Source organism: Ochotona curzoniae, unplaced genomic scaffold, assembly GCF_017591425.1.
Source record: "Ochotona curzoniae isolate NIBS_2020 unplaced genomic scaffold, NIBS_Ocur_1.0 scaffold_3223, whole genome shotgun sequence".
Taxonomy (NCBI): Eukaryota; Metazoa; Chordata; class Mammalia; order Lagomorpha; family Ochotonidae; genus Ochotona; species Ochotona curzoniae.
The window spans coordinates 12853764-12875979 of record NW_024467108.1 but is presented as its reverse complement, the minus strand read 5'-3'; the positions used below and the strand labels follow the sequence as shown (position 1 = coordinate 12875979).

At 35.1% G+C, this 22216-nt stretch overlaps 2 protein-coding genes across 2 annotated transcripts in view; both read left to right on the top strand.

Annotated features, from left to right (window-relative positions):
* DLG2 (discs large MAGUK scaffold protein 2) overlaps positions 1 to 22216 on the top strand; it is a 1763217-nt gene that overhangs the window by 205315 nt on the left and 1535686 nt on the right. The window lies entirely within an intron of this gene.
* Positions 4174 to 5562, top strand: LOC121145261 (ragulator complex protein LAMTOR2-like). Its single transcript, XM_040963993.1, has 2 exons — positions 4174 to 4180; positions 5035 to 5562. The coding sequence occupies exons 1-2, from the start codon at positions 4174 to 4176 to the stop codon at positions 5412 to 5414; spliced, it is 387 nt and encodes a 128-aa protein (XP_040819927.1). The 3' UTR covers positions 5415 to 5562.

The window sequence follows — 22216 nt, the reverse complement described above, 5'->3', positions numbered from 1 at the left end:
AGTCCAGAGTTTCTTCTGGGTCTCCTACTTGGGTTCAGGGTCCCAAGGCTTTGGGCTGTCCTCAACTGCTTTTCCAGGCCACAAACAAGTAGCTGGAAGGGAAATGGGGCTGCTAGGATTAGAACTGGTGCCCATGTGGGATGCCAGCACATGCAAGGAGAGGACTTTAACTGTAAGGCTACTGTGCTAGGCCCATTAAACTATTTTTGTTCCTTTGTTTCTCAGGTACTTTTCTGAATTACAATTGATTCATTCTGCTGTCCTAGACAATGCAATACTAAAGTGCATATAACACCTCCATTGTCTGTGAACACTATGATAATTGAGTTTCAGTTTTTCAATTATGGTGGATTTTGTTTAATGTGTCTTTTATTCTTTTGTGAATGAAGTAGACTCAGCATCTTATCTGAGTTAGAGTTTAGGAATTCATAGGTAAGTTTATGTTTTAACCCACAGATCTTGACTTGCTGGGCTGAAAAACTGACTTTTAACAAAGTGAACATTTTTTATATTACTGAAGAATTATTGCACAGTGTTATACTTTTACTGTAATCGCACTGATCCAGTAAGGAGGCAGCGAAGTAAAACAACAATCAAAAGTTATCAGAGAAAAAAAGTCATTGGAGGCCTTGTGTTTAAATATTAATTATGCTATTCTGCTTCTTTATGTTCATGAATAAATTCTTTACCTTCTATAGATGTTAGTTATTTTACTTTAAAATAACAAACCGATAATAATATCTATAAAATCAGTGCAGGTAAGGTCATTGTGCCAGTCTTGAATCATAAGTATCAGTTACCTTGATCTTACAGAAAGTTCTTTCCTATCTCAGTTTCAGTTTAAGAAGTTTCAGTTTCTTGATTAAGAAGTGAATATAAAAGCTGAATATTGTGAAGACTGAAAGAATGAATATGACAGTTTTGAAATAAGTTTTCTGTGAAAATGTTATATTAAAATATTTGGGAAAATAAGTTCTCCATTGGAACATTTCTAAGAAACATTCTGCAAAGCAGAAGCAGGATGTGAATGTAGACTATGTTGTCAACATTTCTATCAGCAAACAAATGTTTCTCATTTATCTACTTCTGTTACGAGATTCTTTCCATGGAGACTGGAAAAGATGGAAGGAGTTATGTTGGTCCCTCTTAAAATCTGCTTGCTACTTTAGAGCAGTACAATACTGCAGTTAGTAGGCTGTTGAATGAACTTGTCAAAGCTCTGCATTGACTTTAGGCTGCTGCACTCTCTGCCATTGTCCATGCGTATGATGTCAGATACACTTATGTAGCAAAGTGATGGACTTGAGACTGATTGTGAAGGACTATACTACTGTAATGGTATGTGGGAAATCGGGGGGGCTGGGGATTTTGGAAGGGAGAAAATGAAATCCCAGAGCCTGTGGAACAGTATCATGAAATAATCAAATAAATTAATTAATTTAAAAATAAAAATAAAAAATTTAGCTTTACAGAATAGGAAAGAAGGGGCTGGTTCCCCTTGAATATTGGAGATGGGATCTCAGGTTGGTGGTTTTATAACTGGGCCTTTCTGTGATAATGTAATTTATGCTGACGAGAAAGGTGTAACAAGTAGAAGAAACCATGAGCAATGGCTTGGAAAACAAAAATGAAACCCACTACATATAAAAGAAGTCCAAGATAGGTACTTTAAACACATTCTCTCCTAGTCTTTATAACCATCCAGCAAGTAGATATTTTATTGATTTTTACCTCATTTAAAATAGGATTTTAAATTATCTGCACTTATTAATTCTCTGAGAAGTTAAGTAACTTGATCAGGGTTACACAATTAAGTTTGATATAATGGGAATTAATAAAAATGATACCTCATGATCTTTCACCTACAAGAAGATGAGAAAAGTTTTATGAATATTAGTGAGTGGTTAGGCTTAGCCAGCCAAGGGAGCTCAGGTAGGTGAGATAGAGTAAGTGAGTCTGCCTGTTGTGGTCTAGGTTAATGCCTAATGCTTATTTCTTGCCTCTTATTAAAAAGTATTTTGGGCACAGGTCCAGCATAACTTAAGAATGTGATAAGATTTATTTAGAAGGCGAGCAACACATACACATATAGGCCATGTTCAGGGAAAATGGGCCAGGAAGGGAAAAGGTGAAGTACAGTTTTCTGCCTTTATCCTCTGAGTCTGTAGGGAGAGAAGAGAGTTGAGAGTGAGCCCCTCCTCAGCATGGGCTTTTAAGGAACTTGAAAGGGGATAGCTATGTGTTACTGATCCCGTCAGGTCCCAGGTAATGGCAAGGTGGAAAGGTGTCATTTGACTGGCAGTTGGACAGAAAGGATTACATGTGTGGAAAGGAGTACAGTGTGGCTTCCACACTGGTGACCCTGAACTAGCTATATGCCTAAGTCTGTATTATAGTTGTTTGAGAGCTTTAATTATAGTACTATATGGTTTAGATTCTCTTAAGGCAGTTGTGAGCCATGCAATATTTCTATGCAAGAAAATAGAATTTTCAGTTCTGTTGAAGAAAATTAAGTTTGCAGGATAAAACAGGAATGAGAAAAACTGGTGTCTGAGATCCCAATTAGGTGATTCTCACACTAGGAAATTTTAACTGGGCATCTGGAAATATAGAATAAATATATTTATATGAGCCCTTCTTGATGGTAACAATACTGACTTTTCTTTATAATGTGTTATTCATAATGGTTAGTATCTTAATTTGTGAATATGTAAAACATGGTAAATATAGAAAATGCATTCAAATTAAATTATAAAAGAGTGAAAAACCATGATTATCCAGAAAACCTGTGAGTAATCCATGGAATTGGTGGTTACTTTGCAGAAAGTGATGGTAGCACAACATTCAGCTTTGAATGATTGATTCATTTATGAATGATTTATATATTTTTTTTCTGGGAGTATTCTACTTTCCTTCAAATAAGAAGAAATAAAATAGTGAGGGTACTTTAGTTTTCTACCTAGTATCATTCAAATTTAGTGAAATCAGATTATACGTACGTTTTCTAAAAGTGCTCGGCATCAAAGGATATATTAGTAGGGATGATACAAGGGCATTTAAGTGTAAAACTCAGCTAACATTAATAAATTTGAATTAAGTCTGGCGCGATAGTGTAGTAGCTAAAGTCCTCGCCTTGCACACACCGGGATCCCATATGCGTGCTGGTTCTAATCCCAGCAGCCCCGCTTCCCATCCAGCTCCATGATTATGGCTGGGAAAGCAGTTGAGGACAACCCAAAGCCTTGGGACCCTGCCCCCGCGTGGGAGACCCAGAAGAGCTCCTGGCTCCCGGCTTTGGATGAACTCAGCTCCAGCCATTGTGGTCGCTTGGGGAATGAATAATCAGACAGAAGATCTTCCTCTCTGTCTCTGCTCCTCTCTGTATATCCACTTTTCCAGTAAAAAAAAAAAATTAAATGATAATAAAAATCTAAATTTGAATTATCTCTACTTTTGACCTTCCTCCTCATTCGCAATGTATTGATCTAGTGTAGACTTTCATGGAATCCATGTGAGAAGGATGGGAAGGGAAGGGAGAAAAGATGGGAACATCATTGTGTTAGAATTGTATCTAATCTATAAAATATCAATTGAAAATAAAAAAAATTAGGAAAAGTCTTTGTACTGGAGAGTGTTTTGCATAACAGTTAAGACATTGCTTGGGATATTCACATCCCATACCAGGGTGCATGGATTCCGGCTCCACTTGTTACTACCGCTTTCTGTTAATGCATGCTCTGGGAGACAGACATCACTGATGGTCCAGGTACTTTGGTCTTTGCTATCAGTATTGGAGTACTTGATTTAGTGCCAGGTGCCTGGCTACCCTGTAGCCTAATCACTGCTGTTGTAGGCACCTGGGGATGGACCAGCAAACAGGAGATCTCCCTCTATATATCTCTCTATCCTTCTATAAAATAAACTATTTATAACTTATAATATTGTGTAATACTTCTTGTATTGCATTATAGTGAATCTAAAGAAATTTATTGGCCTTAGGTCTTGTTCATAAAGAGCTTCACAGGCAAATCTAAAAACAACTCATTATTTTTAATAAAAATTATAGTTTGTTTTCTTTGAATTAGCTTAGCGTTCTTTAGTTATAACTCATTTTAGAGATCAACGGTCTAATATATGGAAGTTTAAATATTTAAAAAATTATTCTAAGTTTACATGGCTAGTAAGTGCTAAGTGCTGTATTCTTCTCAAAATGATAGATTATGTTCCAGACCACAATCACAAATCAAAATAAAAGCATTACAGATCTTTATTAAGTTAGTTTTCATTTCTGTTTGTGATGAATTTGAACTTGGATTAAATGTAATTTTACTTGGTACTGGCCTAACATACTTTTGTGAGCAGTTAACTTTTAATAGGGATATTATATGCCAGAATCTTTACGTGATCAGTCTTATTTAATTCAAGTAACTTGTGAGGTTGGCCCTACATTAATCACTCAGTACCAAATAATAGAAGATTAATACCTCAAACTTCAATCTCTATAACTCTTTAATCTTATTCTTTATCTCTCTGATTATTGGGGTGTCATGAAATCTTAAGAATTTTGAGAAAGCTTTTGTTCAAATAGTCCAAGGATTTATCCAGTGCAGGATGTTTAATTTGTTACTTAATCTGATATTCATCTAGTCTGATCTGGCATGTTAACACCATTGTGGAGGCCTGATAAATTAGTTAAGTAGTGGCTGTGATCCATAGTCAATGCCATGCATATTTTCTAAGGTGCTCTGAAGCAGAGTGTAGATACAGTAGTGAGTAGAACATAGAAGTGGAACTTGAAAATCAGAAGGCTAATTAATAATATGCAAATAACTCCCACAAAAAAAGTGGTGGACTTGTAAATCAAAGAATGTAGATCAGGAGTTCCTCCGCGGCTGAGACGGGGCTGGGGCCATAGCCATTGTTGCGGTGTCGGAAAACTAGAACTCCCGGGAGGTTCCCTAGGGTGCAGCTATGCTGCTGGAGGAAGCCGCAGGACGGGGCCTGGCGCCGGGACGTCAGGGTGAGCAACCGCAGGCATTCTGCGCTCCAAGGCTTTGACCCAGGTGAGCAGCCAAGCCAACACTGGAGGCGTCCAGAGCACCCTGCTACTGAATAACGAGAGATCGCTGCTGGCCTATTCAGGATATGGAAACACAGACGCCAGGGTCACTGTGGCCATCGCCAGTGACATCTGGGCCGCCTACGACCGGAATGGGAACCAGGCATTTAGTGAAGACAACCTTAAGTTCATCCTCATGGACTGCATGGAGGGCCATGTAGCCATCACCCACATGGCCAACCTTCTGCTGTGTATGTATGCCAAGGAGACCGTGGACTTCGGAATGCTCAAGGCCAAAGCCCAGGCCTTGGTGCAGTCCCTGGCGGAGCCCTTCAACCAAGTAGCTGATTCATAGTGGACACCACTGGTTGCAGCCCAGAAGAGAGAACATTGTGCATTGTGGAGGCCAAGACTATAGGGGAAGGCTGGGACCTTGTGTTTTGGCAGGGGGTGGTGTTTATTTAATAATAAACTTCAGCTCTTGGCAAAAAAAAAAAAAAGAATGTAGATCAGATCTATATTGAAGCAGAGATTTACCTGGGATGTATTAACATACCATCAGTTCTGTGGTTACAATGTCAGCCTACTTTGAAAGCATAGGATTGGGATGTGGACTTTACTGTTTGCATTATGGGACCATGATAGAAAGTTTTCTTACGGGTGGGATGAAACAGCTGCTTTCTCAAAATTCTTTGCATTGTAATTTTGCAACAAAGGGAAAAACTTTTCCTTTCATCATTTTGAAAATCCCTAGTTATGTTATTCCCTTAATCTTCTCCAAGCTTTTTTTTTTTATACTAAGTATTTACCTGATGTAGGCATTACAGCTTTTTTAGAGGCATTACCAATCTCAATTATGTGTAATTTTAAACATTAAATGACAAAATATGATGACAAACAGTGAAGTATTTATCCTGATTGTAACAGTGCCAAGTGAAACAAAATTATTATAATTGGTTTTTCTGAAAAAGTGATAATAATTTAGCCTTGTTTAGTTATGCTATAGCATGGATATTCAGAATAAAGTATATAACTTTAACACTGAGAATTTTTTTTTCAGTAAAAGCAGAAACAGCTTTTAGAAGCCAGAGGCAATTTTATGCTTTCAGAAATTTTTCAAGGTTGTTGCTGAACAACACCCCAAACTGTGGTGTTGATCGCTTAAACTTGGTCTGCTCATATAGAATGGCAACCATAGACACTAGGATAGTAGAAGAAAATAAAGATTTATTGTAAAGCGCAAAGCAAAGAGCCACACAGCTTTAGCTTAATTCCAAGGCTTACAGAGGAGTTAGGAGTACAACATTTTATAGGTTGAAATTGGGGCTGAGAGGAGTGTGATCAGCTTATGTCTAAGTTCCTCATTGGGCATTGGAACCTTCTCTCTGATTGGTTAGTGATTCTGTGCTCTTTAGGGAACTCATGGTGATCACTTGGGCTTCTATTGGGCCTTTTGTGAATGTGACTGTTGTATTTTACCCAGACCTGGAATTCCTCTATGCAAGTCACTTTTGGACAATATGGACCGTTGATGTTCCTCTCTATTGGAAAAGCAAATGACTTACTGAAACCAGTGATTAGAATCTTGTATGATCAGCTGGGGCATTCCCTTAAGTTAGTGAATTCCTTTTGATAAAGGGGCAGGCAAGGTCACCTTGTCCTAAGGCAGACAAACAGGAGGTTGTGTCCTACTTTTGTATTTTAGGGGTTCAGGTTCAGGGTTAAGTGGAATGATGCAAATAAAGTGCTTAACATGTTATTTCTTAGTAAACGCTGAATAAATGAAAGTGATTGTCATCAACAAACTCGCACATGCATGCACACACAGACACAGCAAACACCAAAAAGTACCACAGTCTGAGACTATTTTCCATGGGCAAAAACTGAATGGAAGAAATTATTCTGTTGTAGAGAAATCATATTCAAATTATTATTATTTTATTCAAATTATTTTAATTTTTTTCGTTGCTTTAGGAAGAAAGCAGTGCTTCTATTTTGGAAAAGATTTTCTACAAAGTAAATATATTATTTTACAGTATTAAATTTTAATGTATCTACAAAACTTGTCTTAAGAATTATTACACATGGTTTATGACAGATACTTGTTTGTCTTGGATTGGTTTTATGGGAGCACAGAGTAACTCAGAGTACCTGCATAGAGTAACTCAGACTGTATGTGAGTTATGGAACAGTTGTCAAAGGGAATCCTAAAACTAACTAAATAAAATTCTTACTCTCTGGAACTTTTAGTGTAATACCAAATGCCTTGGTTTTTCATATTTTTCTGAGACTGGTAAAATAACTCCCTATGAGACAAGTATTTCTTCATCAGAATTGATTGGTTCTGAGTAAAGAATAAATGTGAGCATAAGAAAGAAAAGAAGTGATTTGTTTATTCTTTAAAAATATTCTTTTTGAGTGCCCAGCAAGCCTAGTATCTGTCATTACATAGTGTGTACAAAGATGAATGTAACCTTTTTAGGAGCTAACTGGGCTGGAATAGAAATACCGGTTTCCTCTTAACAATATGGTTTCTAATCTGCACCTTCCTACCTGTATATGAAAATAAAAATACATGCCTTGGTGATTGTTTGAAGGTAGAGCAAATATATGTAAAGCATCTCATTTATTGTGATCTGTGACTTAACAAGTGTTCAATAAGCAGAAATTATATGAGTGACAGTGGGTTTTAAGTTACAAAGTTATATTAAACATAAGTTTAATTAAACAAAGTTTATATTAAACATAATATATAAAATAATATAATATAAAAGTTGTACACATATATACAGTGCAGAATAGGGAATATTTGGGTTTGTATCTTTGAAAAGGGAGATTATATTCCTCAGAGAAGACATCTTGATTAAAGTCTTATAGAATGTACTGAGAGTAAATAGAGTGAGGAAAGTGTTTAGCTGAAAAAGCAGTATTTGGATGTGATGTTAGAAATACTTGTATTCATTATATAATTTCTAATTAGTGTAATATAGCTATCCAAACAATTAGGGTTTCTTTATGGCACAAATATTCAAAATAATTTCTTGTAAGATTTTAAAATAAAAATACACAGGATGTCAAACTTATCTATATTCACACATATATGCAATGGAATCCTAGAACTACCTTTCTTTTTGGTCACAATTCAGTAACAATCAACCTTTCCTTTTGCTTATTTTTAAGAAGCTCAATATACAAATAAGTATTCAGTAAATAATACATTATGTTGTCACAGATTAGAGAATATTTAGGTGTGCATCATAAAAAAGGGAGATTCCTCAGATAAGACATCTTGACTAAAGTCTGGAAGAATGTAATGAGAGTAAGTAGAGTCAGGGGAGTGTTTAGCAGAAAAAGCAACTTTTGGAAAGGCATAGTATTTTAAACAGAGCATTTGAATTGAACGTAGCTCTGTGTGGTTAAGTCGTGGATTGTGGATGGAATGGGATTGGCAAATTTTACATAATTCTTGAAGATTTAGATTGTAGGAAGCCATGAGACTATTTTGAACACAAATTAAAACAAATTTAATCCCAATATCTAGACATACTTGGGAACTATGTACATGAGGTATGCAATAAAGTGTCTTTCCTTAGGAAACAACCCTGGTTAGATACTGATTTTTGAGGGGAATGATATGTAGTACAATGTAGTCTGAAAGGAGCTACATTTTGGGCCAATTAGGTATATGTATATATATCTAATGCTGCAAATTTGGCTCTGGTTCACCCTTTTTAGGCAACATGTCCTCAGATAATAGAAGCAAAAAAAATCATATAAAATCCCCAGGCACCTTAAATCAATACCCACTGAGATATTACTTCATTCACTCATTCATTTGTCAGGCCTACTAATGCCATATAATGTGTTAGGTACAAGGAATATGTAAATGAGGGTAAAACAATTGTTATTCCCAGTAAGAAGCTTATCTTCTTAGCAGCTCTGAATCAGCTCAAATATACCTGAAAAAAAAGTGAAGTGAAAGGTGAACATGAATTTATTAAATAATATACAACTGCTGGTGAGTGATTCAAGAAGAGAAAGTTTATATATGGAGAGACTGAGGTGCAAGCTGTGTGGGAATCCAGTTGTTGCAATTATCTTGAGTCGAGGCTGCAGAAGAGCTGAGACTAAGCAGGCTGAGGTCTACATAACGCCTCAAACAAGCACACATCTTTTATGAAAACCGTGCTATGATCTTGGGAATCCAAGGCAGGTTTCTTGGAAGGGTTAGCTATATTGTTGTTCAGAGTTGACTGGAATGATGGAACACATTTCAAAGTGTGTAGGCAGAGAATGTTACAGAATCTTAAAGAAAGCAGATGAACCAATTGATTTTTTATAAATATTTGCTATATATTTGCTGCATGTCCTTAGTCTGTGTGAGCTTTAGTTTTATCTGTGACATAAAAATTTTGATATTTATATTAAAGTGTAGTGGTGACAGTAAAATGATGTTTAGAGCAAGTGAACCATAGTAATTTGCTTGAACAAAATAGGCACTCACTGAATGAGTTCCATTCTGCATTATGTATGTTTGATGGAGACAAAGCTTGAGCCTCCACATTTGCCACCAACATTTTAGGCAAAGATCTTTTAGGCAAAGATCTTATTGGGTGGGAGACTTGAAATGCCTGTAAATGAATAACTTTTAAATTTTCTATTGAACTTTCTGAAGTTAGATATTTTGACTTCAAGTGACATTAATTTAAACATTTAAGCATCTTAAAGTATACATGACATTACCAAAGGAGTATATATATTTATAATATATAAATATATAATGCAGTATATATCTACATATATAAACTTCTGCCTGGATGACTGTGTGGGTATGAATATTTGTATGTATATGTATATGTACCATCCTATACATACAGCATTTCTGTATGAAATCTAATTCTAAATATGTAAGTAGGAATAAAGCACTATCAGTGGAATGAAATAGGAATCCTTTTAATTGTAAGCACACAAAAGAATATGTTACTTCTTTTATTTTACATGCTCATAGAAAATATGCTTGAGGTGCTTAGCATGTATGCTATATTGAATAAAAATTAGTTAACCTGCCTTTTTATTTAATTCATATTTTTAAAATTTCCTAATCAATAAACAATTATAAATGTATATTTAAAATTATACAGTGTAGCCTATAAGCAATTATAGTTGTTATAAATACAAATGATAATGCATGTTTGAAGAAATAATTGTCCTCAGCTATAAAATATACTAGGGTTTCTGTGAAATTATATAATCTAAGACATTTAGTTAAATATTGTCCAACTATTTAACCACTGTGAATTGACTGTGAAAATGCCCCTATGAAAATTGATTTCTAAGGTCATATTTTAGAATGATATTGTCAGTGTAATTCCTAACTTTAAACACAGTCATCCCTTTTTAAATATATATAACGATGGGCCTCAAAAGATGCTGTGGGAATTCACCAAAGACCTCTTTTTGTCCTAATAAGTGAATTTAGTGCTCTTTACTCTGCTCATACCCTAAAACCTGAATACTTATATGTGTTAATAACTCAATGGCACCTTGGGTTAGCTGCTCAGCTGCTCTTCTGCTACATTCTAAACTTCTTGATTTCTATCTATGTTTCATTAAGGGCCTAAGAGTAATGAACAATTAACAGGAGCCTAAAAAATGAGATAAGCATTTAATGAATAATAATTTTCTTGCAGGAAAATGAATCATTTAACCCTACATCATAAAAATGGACAATGCATTAAAACTGTATTATCCCAAAATAAGAGGATGAATAAGCTTTTCTTTTTTATGATTTATCTATTTTTTTTGAAAGACAGAGTTACAGAGAGAGGTAGAGACAGTGAGATAGTGATGGAAGGAACAAGAAAGAGGGAAGATGGAGGGGGAGAGAAGTAGAGGTAGGATGAGAGAGAGAGAAATTCCATCTGCTGGCTAGCTCCCCAAATGGCTGTAGTAGCCAGCAAGACCTGGGTCAGCCTGATGCCAGGAACCACGAATTCTTCTAGTTCTCTAATGTGAGTGGCACAGGGGGCCAAGCACTCATCCTCTGCTGCTTTCTCAGGCGCATTAGCAGGGAGCTAGTTTGGAAGTGCAGCAGCTGTGACAAAAAAAGCGTCTATATGGCATGCTGGTATCTCAGGCTGTGGCCTACCCTGCTATTCTAAAACACTGATCCCATGAAAATCCTTAGAAACATTTAATGTGTTCATGATTTTACATGAATAATATTGAATTATTATTATCATATTGAAATATGAATAATATTTATATATAGTTAGTAATTTGGTATATCTGCTTTATCTGCTTATGTGGTAACTAAAGATTGTAAAAACACAGGGGCAGGCCTTTGAGCTGGTGATTTGGTTAACAGCGGAAAACCTCTGTCCGCGTACTGAAATATCTAGGTTTAAACCAAGCTAACCTTCTGATTCCAGCTTCCTGCTAATACACAGCCTTGGAGATAGCAGGTGCTGGCTCATATAGGTGTATACTTGTTACCCACATGGGACATCTGGATCAAGTCCCTCGTTTGGTTTATTCTGATGTCTCTCTGGCCTTTGCAACTATATGGAGGCTGCAAAATAGGTGGTGGCTTCCCTCAGATACTAACACATTTTTAAAAAGTAAGTAGAACTTTGTTTATGAGACTGGCTTCAGAGATCCTTGCTTTATAATCATCAAAGGCATACTGAGACTACCATTATATAGTAGTTTTTCTTATTCTTTCTTACCTGTGTAAATATGACTACTTCCTCTTTTAGGACCTGTACACATTTTTCTTTAATATTGTAGAATTTCATTATAACATAAAATCTGCTATAAACGCTCTAACCTTTTAAAAATTTGCTTGTTGATCCTCCATGTTACCTATAGCATTCTTCCAAAAGTGAAAGAGGTTCTCATTGTTTAATGAATGAGGTCTTGCTTTACGATATGTGAAACTCATCTAAATTACACAAAATTAACCTAATTATGTTTTCTTTTAAAGATTTATTTATTTTTACTGGAAAGTCAAATATACAGAGAGAAGGAGAGACAGAGAGGAAGATCTTCATCCACTGATTCACTCCCCAAGTGGGCAATGGCTAGAGCTGAGCTGATCTGAAACCAGGAGACTGGAGCCTCTTCTGGGTCTTCCATGAGAGTGCAGGATCCTAAGGCTTTGGGCTGTCCTCAACTGCTTACCCAGGCTAGAAGCAGGAAGTCGAATGGGAAGTGAGATATCTGGAACATGAACCAGTGCCCAAATGGGATTCCAGTGTGTGCAAGGTGAGGACTTTAGCCACTAGGTTACCACTCTGGGCCCATAACCTAGTTCTTTAATTCATAACCCACTCTCTCCAGATTTGATCTTGGAGATCAGCTCTTGATATCATTGTGAGAACAATGTTATATCTTTGGATATTTGAGAGATAAACAACCTCTGTCCAATACTGATTTAGATTTTGATGACTTTGTGGCATTCTTTAAGACATCTGAACCACTCATTCCTATTTTTCAGTTTCTCCACCTTCTAGGATTATAAATTCATAAAGAATATGCTCTGTTTTACAGAGTACTTTAAAAGTAGAAAAATGAAATTAACATGTTTATTTTGGTGAAAGCATTTTTAAATCTATGTATCGTTTTTCTTTATACACATTTCTCATGAACATTTTGATGGCTTTTCATTAAACAACAGCAAAAAAAAATACTCATAGACTAGTTATATTTTGAGCTTAAATGAAAGGCATTTATCATATATTAATTTACATTTATAACCATAGTATGTATGTATACAAGGACAAACATAAACACTCACTCTTACATATATAGGCTAGGATTGCTAAAGCAGGTCAAAATATTGATTATAATATTTCTTGGACTGTATCTAGCATCATAAATAAATGTATCTTAACATTAATATATTCACAGATTAATGTGCAGCTGTAATTAGTTTTCAATCTCATGGCATATGACCATTGATCATCACCTATGGTAAATCTGAAAATTTCATATATATCCTCAAATTAAGACAGTCAGACATGCGTGAATAAAATAAATAATAATTTCTATCAAAGCATATAGTAATTATATTCTTTTAATAAGCATCTCTAGATCAACTCTGCCCCCCATAAAAATAGTTTGAGAATTTGAAGTATATTCTACTGTCATTGGAAAACATATGAAACTAAAAATTATCTCCTAGTTTTTCCTTCAGTTGAAAGAGAATGCATCTGAATCAGAGGCACCTTGCCTTTAGCTACCAGGTTGTGTACGTAGACCCTCCAATTAGGTCATAAATATGGTATAAAATGAGGTTGTAGCCACATTATTCTTAAATTTGACAATTATTTTATGGGTGGTTCTTTGACATTCTCACATCTTAGAAAGACTGAGTATCTTTTTTTATTTGGACTTACAACCTTTGCTCCAGAGTGCCTGCTTCTAATGGAATGCTTATCTCCATTGGAATGTTCAATACTAATTGCTACCTCTTTCTTCTCACCCTTACTGCCACCTCAAGCCTCACTTACATTCCAACCCCAGAATTAATTTGCTACACTCTGATGCTGTGCTTCTGCAGGTTCTGTACCTTAACTCACTTCTATGAGTCATGAAGGCCAGACAGAAACGTTATAATGACTTTGGAGCAAATCTTTGAATTTTCCAAGTTTTTAAAATTAATAAGTGTGTTATATGAGAACTTTTTACTGAGTCAAATCAAGAATAACTTAAAAATAGTATCAATCCTCTTTGCAGGAGTGGCTCTGATGAAATTGTATGATCAGGTAGGTATCAGAAGGAAATAGTGAGAACATTAGCATTGGTTGTGCTATTATGTTGATAAGTCTTTGAGCACACTATGCCTACGTTCTATTGGTTGTCAAATTACATAGAAGCATTTGTCTTAGATATCTTACATGCATCAATGAGATACTGAGACTGCAAGTGCTCTATAAAGGAAAGTGTGCTTTATACAGTTATTAAGGGTGATGAGTAAACATCTGTTCTACTTTTCTAGCACAGGGCGTACATTGGCAGTAGTTTATTTAAGGCTCACATCTGAAATCAGAAAGCCAAAATAAATAAAGTACTGAGATTCTTTAGGGTGATAAGTTTCAGAAAATGATGAGTATCATCAAAACAATTGAATTTGGAAGGGGACCAAAGTGATGATTGGACAGTGGAGTTCCAAGTTGCTGATACATGGAAATACAAGGACTAATATAATGTTATAATATAACATATAGTCCTATGATTTAGAAAGATGATGAGCTACTCTATATATTAATATCCTTGCTTAAAATTAAAATATTAAAGAAAGCTTTCAGTATATCATCTATGTTCTGGATGCTAGAAATTAGTAACCATAAAATAATCAAATGTGTAAAATGCAATAGTAAATGATGAGTGCTAAGGAAAAGTGAGGCAAGAAGGGGTTTGGGCTTGAAAATTTGAATGAAATGGCTAGATAAGTATTATCCGAGAAGTGTCATGTAGAAAGACCTGAAGAAAATTTCTTTGATAAAAGGATGAAATTAGATAATTCTCTCTCCTAATATACAAAAGTTCAAAATGAAACAGAAACCCAAATATAAGACCTGAACTTATGAAACTTACAGAAAAAAAAAGTAAATACTTCAAGACACTGGGATATGCGATGGCTTTTTTTTTAATGACTTATTTGTTTTAGTTGGAAAGGCAGATTTACAGAGAGAAGGAAATACGGAAAGATCTTATTTCCACTGGTTCTCTCCCCAAGTGGCTGTAATAGCTGAAGCTGAGCTAATTCAAAGCCAGGAGCCAGGGTTTTCTTCTGGGTCTCCCTCATTGGGGTAGGGTTCCAAGGCTTTGGGGCATCCTCTACTGCTTTCCTAGGCCAGAAACAGGGAGCTAGACATGGACCAATGCCCAAATGGGATCCTGGTATTTACAATGCAAGGATTTAGCCACTGAGCCATATTTCAGGCCATGCAATGATTTCTTATAAGAGACCTCAGAAAAGCACACAGGAACAGTAAAACTAGACAAATGGGATTTATGAGGGTTAGAATCTTTTCCATAGCAGAAAAAAAATTGATAAAATGAAGAAATTCTCAACAGAATGGGAGAAAATATTTGAGAGATTAATGTGCAGAATATATCACAAATACACCTCAGCAAAAAAAAAAAAAGTCAATTTAGTTGAGAAAGGGCAAAGGACCTATTTTGAATATTTAGCTCTCAAAAGAAAAAAAAATATATAAATGGAGAGCAAATATGTTGAAAATTCCCATATCACTAGCCACCAGGGAAATGGAAATGAAAACCACATTGAGATGCCATTTCACCCCACCTAAAATGTGTATTATTTTTTATTTTTTTTTTTAAAGATTTATTTTTATTATTTTTTCATTGGAAAGGCGGATATACAGAGAGGAGAGACAGAAAGGAAGATCTTCCATCCGATGATTCACTCCCCAAGTGAGCGCAACGGGCCGATACTATGCCAATCCGAAGCCAGGAGCCTCTTCCGGGTCTCCCACGCGGGTGCAGGGTCCCAAAGCTTTGGGCCGTCCTCGACTGCTTTCCCAGGCCACAGGCAGGGAGCTGGAAGGGAAGCGGGGCTGCCGGGATTAGAACCGGCGCCCATATGGGATCCCGGGCGTGCAAGGCGAGGACTTAACCACTTGCGCCACCGCGCCGGGCCCTAAAATGTGTATTATTAAAAAGTCAGAAAGTAACAAATGTCAGTGAGAATGTGGAGAAATTAGACTTTTATACTCTGTTCTTGTGAATGTAAATTAGAAAAACTACAGTGGAAAACAATACAGAGAATTCTTTTTAAGCTGAAAATAGAACTGCCATATGTCCCAACAATCTCACTAATTGTATATATAAAAAAGAAATGATATAATTCTATTAGAGATGCCTGCACTACAATTTTTATGACAGCTGTGGTCATAGTAGTCAAGATATGGAATCAATAAATGTTCCCATCATCCGATGAATGAAAAAATAAAGGTGTTACACACACACACACACACACACACACACACACACACACACACCCCACATATAGTTTAGGCATAATCAAAAAGAATGGAGCTCAATGAGATTACTCTGTTGGCTAATCCTCCTAGAAACTGTGGGATCGCAATATGAGTACTAGTGTGTGTCCCAACTGCTCCAGTTCCCATCGATCTCCCTACTTGTGTCCTGGGAAAGCAGTAGAAGATGGCCCATGTCCATGGGACCCTGCATCCTCATAGCAGACCCAGAAGAAGCTCCAGGCTCTTGGCTTTGGATCAGCTCAGCTCCAGCCATTGTGGTCATTTAGGAAATAAACCACTGGATAGAAAATTTCTCTCTTTCTTTGTAAATCTTTCAGTTATTGACATTTTAAAAACCAAACTCAAAATTACGTTTCAATTTATATATATTTGAAAGAGTTTCTAGAAAACTTATTAGTTTTCTTCTTAGTGGGTTCTTAAGCAAAATTGCACCGCTGTTAAATTTTGGAGAGCCTGGTTTCTATGTAATAATAATAGACATATATGTTAGTGATTGTTTTCTTTCACCTTTGTCTTCAGAATGGACACAGATTCATATATACATTATTATGCAACTGTACAAATACAGCAATACAATTATATGTTTGCAGTATATTTGCACAGCCTTATACAGTTACAATTGTTCCACTTAATCAGTTAAATACATAATACTAAACAATCACATGCAAACACATCACAGATATAGTTACTGAGAATTAATCTTCGTTTTATTCAAATTTTGTGAATGGGGAGAAGGAAAAGAGAAGGATGGGAAAAGAGAAAAAGAGAGAGAGGTGTAAGAATTTGACATATGGTACATTTGCGTGAAGAGTATGGGAGGGGACTTGCATGACCCTCAGTAGATAAATCCTCACCTTGCAAGCACTAGGATCCCATATGGGCACCAGTTTGTGTCCTAGCTGCTCCACTTCCCATCCAGCTTCCTGCTTGTGGCCTGGGAATGCAATAGAGGATGACTCAAAGCCTTGGGACTCTGCGCCCATGTGGGATACCTGGAAGAAGCTCCTGGCTCCTAGCTTCAGATTGGTTCAGCTTCAGCCATTGCAGTTACTTGGGGAGTGAACCAGTGGAAATAAGATCTTTCTGTCTTTCCTTCTCTCTGTCAATGTTATTTCCAGTAAAAATAATAAATACATGTTAAAAAAGAGTATATGAGAATACTTTGAATTGTTTTGGACAACATTTCTGTGTAAGTACATTCAAAACAAAAAGTTTAGAAAGGATTTGATTCTACCTTTAATTCCTATGGGTAGATAGCTTTGATATGAAATTTAGTTCCACTTTTTTCTCAGATGTAAGTGATTTCACTATATCATCTTTTGGTGTTCATTGGGACTGATACATCCTGTGAGTAAATTTTGAATTCTGTGTCCATTTCACTGTTTACTAATATGTTGTTTATTTGCTAATTAATTGTTGAGTCCTTCAATATTTATTGATATTATTATTGGTAGTTACAATTCATCTTCAATCAAAACAGACTATCCACAGTAGCTAAGAAATGGTAGCAACACAAGTGTTCATCCATTGACTAGATCAAGAAAGTGTTGAGCATTTATGAATGAATACTGCTCAGCTGTAAAAATAGAATGAAATCTTGTGATTTTCAAGAACAATAACATAAATAGAACTAATGATTATTGGATTAAGTGAAATAAGCCAAGCATGGAAAGACATATATGCCATAATCTTAGGCATATGAGAAACTTAAAAAAGTGTTCTCATAACAGTTCACAATATAATGATGGTTAATAGAGGCTGCTGACGAATGGGAAAGAGAGGGTTAGGGAAAGGTTGATTATAAATTGTAGGGTTCTGTTGCAAAATGTAATATACTGTATGTTTCTCTCTATAAAAGGCAAACTTGATGATAGGACCTGGATTTTTTTCACCATCAAGAAGGAGTAAATATTTAAATATACTTACTTAGATAGACATTTTAGAATTTATATATTTATTGAAATGTCACATAATTCCCTTAAATACTTGAAGTTAAATATATTTGTTAAAAATTTTAAGTTAATAAAACATTCTGCCACTTTATAATTCACATCCTAGTAGAGCAGGTGGAGGTGGTATTGGTGGTTGTGACACAGACGTAGAAAAAAAATGTTACATAGTGTTTTATAAAAACTAAGTTCTTTAGAAATACAAAAAAAAATAGAGGTGAGGTTGAGTTAGATTGGAGTGGGAATGGATTTTAGTTTTAGATATGATAATCGATAGTCCTTATAGGTTGCACAGATAATGTGGTATTTGAACAAATTTTCAAAACTGGAACTTTAATAAGATAATACAATTATCTGCGTTAATGTATAGGGTAACAATATTCCAGAATGAATGGCCAATCAAAAATTTCTAGGGAAACTTTTGATGCTTGATGTGTTCAAGGAAAGCAGACAGGACAGTGAAACTCAGAGAAGTAGATGAGAAGAACAGTGAAGTATGGAAGGTGAAATTAGAGAGGGAATGTAAGACCCGGTCACCTGATCCAGTTTCTGTTTTCATGTGTTTGGTCTTTATTCCAACGGAAATGAGTAAATACTCATTATATGGCTTCAAGATGACAAAAAGACTTGAGGAGTTGGATCCCGGTGGTAGCAATGGAAATGTTAAAAAGGATTAGGGTTCTCATATTTTGAGGTTAATATAAAAATATTTTCTCACACTATTGCTCAGACCTCTGTGGGAAAGTGAAATGAAATAAGTAGATGATGCACTTTTTTGAACATCATGTTTACCTCAGTTCTGTTTACAATAACTAAGACAATGAATCAACCCAGAAGTCTGTGAATGAATACACCTTGGAATACTATTCAGGTGTAAAAGAGAAAGAAATCCTGTCTTTTGCAATAAAATAGTTACAACTGAAATTTTTAAGTTTAATAAAAGCATCAGTCACACACACAAAATACAAATATATGTTTTCTCTGATGTGGTAGCTAATATAGAATCCAAAAAAGTGTGGGAATAAAGTCTTTGGCTGGCATATGATCATCATTTTTGGCTCATGATGAATATGTGGTCTTATGCCCTTTTCACTTCTTACATGTGTAATATTATGATTAGTGGAAAATTAAGTCTGTGAATATAGTGCAAATTTAAATCATATGGCTGCAAATACTGTTGAAGAAAAGGAAGGTAGGAGTATAGGTGGGGAAGCAGATGAGTGAATGAAGTGTTACTGTCTTCTTGAACTGTAAGCATGGAGTGCATAAAATCTCTTCTCTTTAAATTAATAAAATTTAAATATTTTAGAAAAATAACTAGAACAAAATGAAAAGTAAAAAATATCTTCAGGGTCACTGTTGTGATCAATATGTAAACAATGACTAAACATCAGATGAAGTGGTGGAAGTCATGAACAGAATAAGCTTGGATGTGAGAAAGCTCTGGCATTCAAATTTTCACAAGTTGAGCTTGACATTTCTGTTAGGTATCCAAGCGGAGATATTAAATCAATAGTTGAGTATTCCTAGAGAAATTATTACTTAAGGATAGTATGAAATATCAGAAGCCATTCTTATTTCCTTCTTCATCCCTATTTTTATTTCTGGAATTTTGAGTTTTGCTTTTACAGTAGGATTCTGAAATTTCATAATAAATGAATAAAATTATGAATTCATTTTTATGATAATTAGAAGAAGTGAATTTTTGAAGCATGATACCACATAACTCTAAGCCTACAAGAATATGTATTTATATTTATATATAAATATATAAAATATATTTATAATTAAATTAAAATATATTTATATTTATAATATATTTTATAAATATATAAAATATATAATGTTATGCCATACTGTCACCTTTTCTGGATAGTGAATATATTGTATACTTAGGAGTTCCTTTCACTAATTTAAAATTACTCTCATTCTAATTAAATATAATAATATGATACAGTTCTTAATTTTATAGAAACCTTTGAACCCTTTCATTTGTTTGATAGCTGTTACAGAGACAAGGAAAAACTTTCCAGAACATTCTCACTTTTTTATCATTTTTATACATATATATTATATATATAACATATATATGTTTTATATACACACAGACACACATGCATATAGGTAATTTAACTGGAAGTGTTTCCCTAGCATTGTATCTAAGTGCTGTTAAAATAATTAATATTTATTATTTTGTATTATCATATGCTATATATATATAAAACAAATTTAGTATAATTGATATTTATTTTTTGCTGCCAAAAACAAAGGCAGCAGCAGCATCATATTACAATTATCATTTCCTTCCTGTGGTCCTTGTCACAAATCATTATAGTATCTTGATATGATTAACCATTGATTTCACAGTTACGGGCAATGACACATTTTTTTTAAGCCACAGATGTTGATTTCCATATTGTTGCCCCAGTGCATAAATAATTTTGCAAGTGTATTATTTCTAGATGAATATTTCACTGGAGCAGTTGCTGATGCTTTAAATATAAATGATATATGCATAATATTTTGCTTTTCCCTACTTGCATAAGCCTTTGCTACTTGCCAATGATGGTTGAATATTTTAATACCAAGAAGCACTGAAGTACATTTACTTGTAAATAATTTATAACTAAATTTTGACATTCAAAGGAAAATTTAGCTTTCAGGAGAAATAATATAGTGCAGAAAATTGGTAGAAATCTATGTTTAAATAGAATTTTCAATCATAACTTAATAAATCTAGAAGATTTTGAGAAAACATAGAAGGAAAGAAACTAATATTTTAGAAGCATTTGCTATGTAACTAATGCTTTGTAAGATAATGTTTGAATATTGATCCATTGCATCTTCATAGCAGCTCTTGGAAGACAGTAATAGCTTTTGCACTCAAGAGAGGGATATTGAGGATAAACAAGTTAAAAAATTGACCTTAATACCATAATAAGAATTTTAGGGGATCTGAGATTCAATCTTAATTGTCTTCCGTGCCATTGTGAGTCTTAGTTATCTTATTATAGTGTTGAGTTATATATTCAAATATTTAATGAGTTATTCATGGTTGGCAGCAGATAGAACTTCTGGTATCTCCAAGCTCAGTAATGCTTGCGGTAAACAAAATAATTATCTATTCCAAGGGAAATACATCTTGCTTAAAAATGTTTTATAAGCTGTGAAACCATCTGAGATATAACACAGAGATTTAATTTTTAATTTTATTACCTTATGATACAGTTCCATAGGCTCTGGAATTGTAATCTGAATTTGGAGTACTGGTTCAAGTACCAGCTACTATGTTTTCCATCCGACTCCCTGCTAGTACAACTGGGAAGACAGTGGAATATGGCCTAGGTGCTTGTACCTCTGTGGCACATGTGGGAAACCCAGATGAAGCATCTGGATATTGTGGAAATTTGGGAAATGAACCAGGAGATGTTTGATCTGTTTCTCTAGCACTCTGCCTTTCAAATAAAATCTTCTGAGACAACCTAGAAAGTGTAAGCAAATAATATACTACAAAGATGTCAGTTTTCCCCCAAATTGACTATCTTCTTTACAGTTTTCTTTTTAAACTTGGTAACCTTAACATTTAGTATAGCTGTCAAGAGGAGCCAAGAGTTTTAATAATAAGAGGAGTGGACCTGGCTCAATAGCCTAGCAGCTAAAGTGCTTCCCTTGCACGGGCCAGGATCCAGGATCCAGTATGGCCACTGGTTTGTATCTGGTAGCCCAACTTCCTATCCAACTCCCTGCTATGGCCTGGGAAAGTAGCAGAAAATGGCCCAAAGGTTTTGGACTCTTCACCCATGTGGGAGATCCAGAAGAAGCTCCCCGCTCCTGGCTTCAAGTTGGCTCAGAACCTGCACTTGTGGCCACTTGGGGAGTGAATTATGTCTGTAAAGAGGAGTGACTTATCACCAAGTATCAAGAGTTATTATAAAACTATAGTGAATAAGAAAGTTCACTGCTGGCACTGACACATTTAACTAGAAAGAATGAACCAATCTAAAACAGACTGATGCAGGTGAAAATTTTATGTGTAAATGTAATGGAATCATGGAACAACTGAGAAAGAAGCTATTAGTTTTCCATACATATGGGAAAATTAACTTGGATCTTCATTTTCCACCAAGTACAAAATGTTGCTGAAGGACTTAAATATCCACATAGCACAGCAATAT